Source organism: Nannospalax galili, unplaced genomic scaffold, assembly GCF_000622305.1.
Source record: "Nannospalax galili isolate Female #2095 unplaced genomic scaffold, S.galili_v1.0 scaffold171, whole genome shotgun sequence".
NCBI lineage: Eukaryota > Metazoa > Chordata > Mammalia > Rodentia > Spalacidae > Nannospalax > Nannospalax galili.
In genome coordinates, this window is record NW_008329362.1 from 2,826,576 (window position 1) to 2,834,344 (window position 7,769).

The 7,769-nt window shown below is 45.6% G+C and overlaps 1 protein-coding gene across 2 annotated transcripts in view; it reads right to left on the reverse strand.

Moving 5' to 3' along the window:
* Positions 1–6,725, reverse strand: part of Cav1 (caveolin 1) — a 35,629-nt gene extending 28,904 nt beyond the window's left edge. Inside the window, exons 1-2 of one of the 2 annotated variants that reach the window (XM_008837278.2) lie at positions 6,430–6,725; positions 4,968–5,132 (exon numbers count right to left, since the gene is read on the reverse strand). In XM_008837278.2, the coding sequence (XP_008835500.1) occupies positions 4,968–5,132; positions 6,430–6,459 (195 nt within the window). In that variant the 5' untranslated portion in view covers positions 6,460–6,725. Of the gene's footprint in view, positions 1–4,967; positions 5,133–5,781; positions 6,008–6,429 lie in introns of those variants that run through there. The other variant, XM_017799175.2, reaches the window with a different exon arrangement.
* Positions 6,726–7,769: the final 1,044 nt, after the last annotated feature.

The window sequence follows — 7,769 nt, forward strand, 5'->3', positions numbered from 1 at the left end:
TACTTAAGAATTATTACATTCGGGGCTGCAGAGACAGCTCAGTGGTTAAGAGCACTGGCTGCTCTTGCAGAAGACCTGGGTTTGATTCTTAGCACCTACATGGTGGCTGACAACCATCCATAACTACAGTTCCAGGGGATATGACACCCTTTCCTGAACTCTGTGGGCATTGCATGACGTGGGTATACTTACAACACATACCGGGAAGACACTCATACACATAAAATAAAAATAATAAGATATATTTTAAAAGAATTATTGCATCCAAGTGTTAGGAGAGAAAGTTACACATACTTTTACTTTTGAACAAAGTCCTCCTTCCAGATGTTCTGATTTGTCTCAGTGCTAATCTCAGAATCACTAAGCTAATTTCTTTCCCATGACAATAATCCATGACAAATCAAATAATCTTGTCTATTCTTTCTTAATGGTACATTTCAAAATATCAGTTTTGAGCTCTATTTGAAATTATGGATAACAATTTGAACTTCATTATCCCTTAATTTTTATTAATGTAAAAGAAAAAGGAATTGGAGGCTAGGCTGGTAACCATTATAGTCCCTAAAATCATGTGATTTGGCACTTATATGAGTCTGTCCTCAGTATGTACCATCTTTTTCATTTCATATATGAATCATGGAGCAAATATAGATGCTTCACAAATTACCATGGAATTGAATCCCAATTAAGTCCATCAAAAGCTGAAAATATCTCAAGTTGGACATGCATTTAATGCATATGACATACTGAACATCATAGCATAGCCACATGGTACACTGTAGTATTGGTGGTTGTTTCCTCTCTTCTCGTGATTGTGTGGTCAACTGGGAGCTCCGGCTTGTTGCCACTGCCCAGTATCACAAGAGACTATTGTATTGCTAGACTGGGAAAAGGTCAAGATTCAAATTTTTGAAGTACAATTTCTACTGAATTTGTATTATTCTTATAGCATTATAAAGTTGAATAATTGTGTTGAACCATTATGATTTGTGGACCACTTAACTCTTTTCTGTTCACCCAGCTCCGCTACATCTCACACCTGCACCCTCACCTGAGTCTCCTCTAAACCTCCAGTGCCCTCATACCCAAGCCCTTGCTTCAACTCTTTCAGTCTGCCATTGCTGGCTTGGGAGCATGCAAACTGAGTGTGAGTGTGGGATTCAGGGCTCTGCCTTTTGGTCCAAATCACCCCTTTCATTTTATCACCTGTCTCTCTGTCATACAAATCTGCAACTTCCAATCGAAGTGGGCTAATAAAACTTGCCTATGTGAGACAGCCCTGTGTCCATTCCTTGCTTATTTAGAATATCTTCTGTAGTCCTTATTGAATGCCATCTGTCCTCCACCACTGAACTAAGATTGTATGGTGCTCCTGACCTCCATTAAGGTATCTTCAATGCATTTTCTCTTATGTACTCATTGATCTAGCCACAGCAGAGTCTTCCTAACAGTTAACATCAATACAAGTCACTATTTTAAGACATTAATTATACAATATTAAATACTACTTACTTTGATATATCAGGACATATATTTAGTCTATTTTCAGCACGACAGTAAGAAGGCTTACAATGGAGACCTCATAAAACTGCACACCAGTGAAAAAAGAAAGTGAAAACACAAATCTACACATTGGAGAAAATAAAATGGATTGACAAAATTTAAAATCTAGCTACATGTTTCCTAGCAGTCCAGGCAAATTAGAGAACTCATTAATTATTTGAAGTGGTTTTGTGTATGTTTAAGGTTAAAAAAATTTGTGCACATCTTGTCTCACTAACAGTTATTTCTGTATCTGCTGGATTTAAGAAATAAGTAGCAAGCATCCAGTCTAGCATGTCATAACAATGTAATAAATTGATTGGTAACTAGTAAGATCTCAGAATCTTAAATTTTAAAGCATTTGATTTACCTTCAAAACTCAAGTCAACATGTAATAAGTATATGAATGAAATGTGAAAATAAGAAAACCTAGAAATATCAGAGAGAGAATGCAGGGTTTAACCACTTCAGTTAGAGAAAATTTGAGAAGATAGCTACAATCACAGTATTTTGAGGTGCAGGTCTGCATACGTATATCATTATGTGGAATGGCAAACCTCTACATTACTGGCAATCAATTCTACCTTTAAGTTGATATCCTTACCGTGAGTTAGTAGGTGACCACGCCCCACTGTCATGAATATAAGTGCAGAGCACTCATTGCTTCTGAGGCTGTTCCTCCCTCCACAGCTGTTTTATAAGACTGACAGGCTATGAACAGATACGGCACACTGTTCTTCACACTTTACATTTGGGTCTCATTTTTTTCTGCATGTAGAGGGTATTTTTTAAACTTGATATGGAGGTGTATGGAGCAGGGGACACTCTAGGCAGACACTGTTCAGCAGTGATTCCTTGGGATGGAAAGTTTTGATAGCTGTGCTATCTCTATTGAGCATATGAAATATGGAGCGTGTGGCTGAGGAACTGAACTCTAAACTTTACATAGTACTAATTACACCCTTTACATTGGAATCCCTGCGAGAGACAACAGCATTGAACAGAGCAGCTTTTACAAGGAGGCTGGCTTCTATGACAGGCCTTTCCTTACTTGTTTCTAATCTTTAATGTCAGAGACTGTTGATGCTATTTATTAGGACGTTATAAGCTACCATGCACTCATAGTAAAGCTTGATATCTTTATTTTAAGAGGTTTGGGGTGTCTTTAAGAAATGCATGTTGTCAAAAGTAAATTTTAAGGGAATTTATTATTTATTGTCATTAAAACAAAGAGATGACCATCCCTGTTCCTATTGTTACATTTGTGTGTAGAATCAAAGATAAAACTTTATAAAATAGAAGTCTCAATTGGGCCTGATGGCTCAGGCTTTAATCTCAGGACTAGGGAAATGGAGCCAAGAAGATCATCCAGCCTATCCTGAGCTACATAGCTAGTTATAGGCTATCCTGAGCTACATAGCAAGACCTTGTCTCAAAACCAAAGCCAAAACCAACCCCTCAAACCAATTCCCCTCCCCAAATAAAACCCCTAAACAAAAGCAACTCCCCAACCAAAAAAACCGAAGAAAACAAAATAAAACAAAAGATGAGATGTTCCCATAAGAGGTAGGCAGGAAGCTAGCACTGTATGGGAAGAGCAGGCACTTTTAGCCTGTGCCTCTCTCTGTAAGGCATTCTCCTAAGGGCTCTTAGACAGGGCATCTTATAAATGGCCCTGCCAAATTCTTTCCCTAGGTGGATTGTTCTTGTCTTTCTGACTTTGTTTTGCTCATAGTTCTGTGAGCAAGTAGGAGGATGTGGGTTCTTTAGGCCAGCAGAGGCTTGCTGTAGTTCTTTCTTTTAATTTCTTTAATTTGAGGATCCCCACACTTGCTCTTTGAAATGCTGTTTTGTAAACTCTATTTCCTCCAAGTCTGTTATGCTTTTTTTCCATCTGTGTTGAAGTCTCTTTTCCCAGTGGGGCCTTTCTTTCTCCACTTAGTCATGCTATGTGTAGAGACCCACATCCACACTGCTGGGCTTTCTGACTCATCCCGGGAGGGTAGTTTGCTCCAGGGAATCCTGCTCCCAGCACAGTGCAACAACAGGGAGGATCCAGTGAAGGGAGGGGATGTGAAATCTGCATTTTCTTACCAGTCCTCCTTCCTGTCCAAAGCTGCCCAAGAAAGGGGGAGAGCAAGTGCCCTTTCCCCCATTAAGGTAATGTTTTTAATAAATCTAACTTCCAGTTTCTAAGGTACTTTTGCTGCTGCTGCTGTTTTTATATATTCCATAACCTGGCTAGGACAAAAACACAGGAATGCTCTAATTTTTTTTCCCTATACCAGAAGCCAAGTGAGTCAATTGTGACAGCTATGCTTTCCTTCCAGTTGCAGATGAAACAGTTCCCCTTTCTGAAATATATTATTCATAAAGGTGAACACTGCACTGGAGGCACTCCCATTCACAGGTAGGAGGCAGTGGGGGAAGCTGCTTGTCTCTCATCATTAGCTCAGGGGCTGTAAGGACTGCATCTTCCCACTGGAACCCTGGAGGCCAGGATTTTCCTTGGCCCTCCTGGCCACTCAAAGAAAGCCCTTTGCCAAGGACAGCTTAAGTCCATGATTTCTCAACCCACTTGGGTTCAGACAATAAATTCCTCCAAATAGATTTGCTGAAAGGGTCAAAGTTGAATAATAGAATAATGAAAAACGGACTGCTGTGACAGGTCTGCATATGACCAACAACCCAGGAAGGTAATGTATCTTTAATCCCACCAAGCCCATCCTGAAAGTATAAAAAGGAACTCCAACCTGAATGTTCTTTTAGCCCAGGGTAGGCTGACCTAGGTTGTCACTACAGATGCAACTTTCCACATATAACTAGAAGGATCCAGAAGACCGGAGATACATGTTATTTTCAGTTTGGGGAATTGGTTTAATTATATATGTGTTATGTTCTCATAGTTAAGATACATACAATGTAATATGTATATATATAATCTGTACCTGTATATCCACATACATTGTTATTAGATTTAAGGGTTTCCCTATTTGGATTGTTTTAGCTGAGGGAATATGCCTGTTCTGTATTCTGACTTTCATCCATGGCACAGTCCTAATTATTTTACCTCCTTAATTCCACATGCAAAGAGACCTGTTGTTGGAGTTTTAACCTGATAATAGCCCACATCATCTCTCCTTCCTAAGGAATGTAGGTGGGCCCAGCCGTGACTGAAGACAGGAGGTTCCTTTGCCTGAAAAAAGTGTAACTATATGAACGCCTAAAACACTAACTTTAGCCAAATTCCTGCTGAACTAGCCAGTTGGAGCAGGCAGGGAGGTGCGACATTTCTGACAACGCAGTGACTCCCCCACACCAAGACCAAGAAACAGTGCGTGCTTAATGAAGCTATGCAAGGATGCACAATTGCTTGTGGGAAGATGGGCTGTGGGGCCCACACAGCGACCCCCACCAGGGCTTACCTTGACCACGTCGTCGTTGAGATGCTTGGGGTCGCGATTGACCAGGTCGATCTCCTTGGTGTGAGCGTCGTACACTTGCTTCTCGTTCATGTCGTCTGCCATGGTCTTGTTGTTGGGCTTGTATATGTTGCCCTGTTCCCGGATGGGAACAGTGTAGAGATGTCCCTGTGAAGGGTAGCCGGCCAAGGAAGGGGAGGGCAGCAACCGCAGTGGGAAAAAAGTTCAGAAAGAAAAACAAGCGTCAGAAGTGAGCGTGGCGGCGCAGGGATCCTTCAGCTCCAAGTTCAACTAGCTTCAGCAGCGAAGGCTTTGCTCACAGAAACTCCTGGGCGCTTCAAGCTTTTTAAGAGGACCGAGGGGAGGACACCACACCCCTTGGTACCAGGCAGGGAGCGCCTGCCTCCGGCGCCCGCCGCCAGGGGTCAGGCCAAACCCCACCGCGCGCCCACAGGGCCCTCCATCCCCGCCGCGACCGGGTGCCCAAGGGACAGCTCTCAGCGTCCTTGGTAGCCTTCTCTCTCCCACGCAACCCTGGACCCCACAGCTTCACTTGCTCCACAGTCCCACCCTGGTCTTCTTAACCCTGTCTCGCGATCCCTCCTGGTGTGATCCTTAAGATCTCTCCTGACACACTCAACGCCCCCATCTTCGGTGCTCCTTGGCGCGTCCCCCTTGCACCTGCAGCTCCCCCACACTTCCTCTACGCGCTTTTGTCACTCCACGGTTTCCCCTATGGGGGTGGAGGATCACAGTCCCGCATACTTCCATCTCTGGGCCGAGCCATATGCCAGATCCCCTAAAAGCCCCTTCTCACCTGTGGGTCTGCCCAAGGTTGAACCGCAGACGGGTTTGGGAACCGAAATCTCCACACTCAGGCTGCCTGAGCGCCAAAAAGGGGCTCGCCAGTAGCCAAGGTAACTGAGAGGAAGGGGGCACCCCCACCTCCACCTCGGAACACCCCTGTCTCCTGCCCAGAGACAGAAAGAATTCTTGAAGTGCTCAGAGAAGTTTGCAAAGTGTAAACACACGCGCGCCACCGCCCAGGCCGGCTACGTTTGGCGCCTGGTGGGGACTGTTCTCAGGAGTGCGGGCAAATGACCCCCGACTCTGAGCTCCAGCTCTCCGCCTCCTAGTAGGCTGGGGCTGGACCACCGAGGTCCTTGACCAGTGAGCACCCTGAACCCATCTGGAAAAGGCATCTTCCGCCCGGCAGACCCCTAGCGCAGGACCCGTGTCCCCCTTTCCCTTGGGCTCCCTTGGTCCCCTCTCCAAAAGGGAAAACTTAAGACATTCCTGGCTTCTCTTCACCTCCCCGCCCCGGCCCATTCTTTGGCCGTGCCAGCACGAGGGGAGTGCTGCGAAGTGGAGAGAGGACTGGGGCACCGAAAGCAGCCAGAGCATTTGGAGTGGGAGATAGCAAGAAGCAGGCACTCCCCAGCAAACGCGCCGCACCCCAGCCTACCTCGGAGTCTACGTATTTGCCCCCAGACATGCTGGCGCGTGGCTGGATGCAGGCTCTGAGGAGGTTTCCCTGGGTTGTGATTTAATAGAACTGAGGAAGGAAGATCTTGTATTGTATGGGGGGAAAAGGCGCTGGCGGGGGGCGGGAGCAGGGAGGGAGCCTCCTGGAGAGCGGCCAGAAGTTTGTTCTGCACACAGTTGGCTGGGACGTGCGCTGCGCCGGGTCTAGGCACATCCCCGAGGTTCTGGCAGCAGAGGGCGGGGAGCGCCCGCGGGAAGCCGAGAGCAAGAGAGAAGGCGTTCAGCAGCCTGGACTGTTTGGGCAGTTATTTTAGACTCCGGGCAACATTTTCCCAGCTATAAACCAACGGAGAGGCGTCCCGAGGAGAGCGAATGTTTTCCCAATGCATCATCCCAGTAGGGGTGAAGGGAGCCCTGGAGCCGGCAGAGATCCCTGTATGGGCATCCGGGCGGGCAGAAAGAATTCTGCCCTGTCTTAGCCACTTACACCCTTCTTCCACATTCCATTGCTGACTAAGACTTATGTCTCCCCGTTTCACAGAGGAAGGGATGAAAAATGGCTGGGAACCTGAAGGTGTAACTGGCCTAGTAGAAACAGATACTTTAGAGACACTTTCATGTCTATCAGACTATTCAAAAACTCGACGCCAAAGAAATGGGAATTTCCCTAGGAATCTCGTGTTAGGAGAAGGAGAAGATGCCAGCCAGAGAGGGAACTTGTCTTCCAGAGATTCCACACAGTTCTCACAATGATGGGGGGTGGTGGGTGTGTTTGGACACCTTGGCCTAGGCTGCTTACACCTGCATATATAAACTTCAATCTCACCTCAGGACCTGGAAGGTGAACTTGGGGGTTCAATGGATCGCTTTGTCCCTCTTCCCAATGTGGCCAACGTTAAATACATTTTCTTTTTCTGCTTTCTGCTATTAACTTGCCTGTTGAAAGACTGGCTTATTGAGGATGGGGGTGGAACTTGGCTTGGGCACTGGCTGTGTCCCCTAAGTTTGATAACAAAATGGTGACTGTGAGGGAACAAAAGGCTCATTTTTGGAGTGTCTGCCACTCAAAGTGAGCTGTTCTGCCTGTGTAGAGGAGAGATGGAAGGTTTCAGTAGCTGCTGGAGTCATTTTACTCCAGGGGTATTTGCTTATATGTCCACTTCAGCCAGCATCAGCTGCATTTTAACTCTACTTGGTGAAGTAGAAAAGCGAGTTTGAATTTTGGTTTGGATTCTGGAGAGAATCTGACCCTTGGTAAGTGTATCTCCAGTTGATGCTTCAAGCTTGGCTTGGCTTTCCTGTTTGGATTCTTTTGAGGAG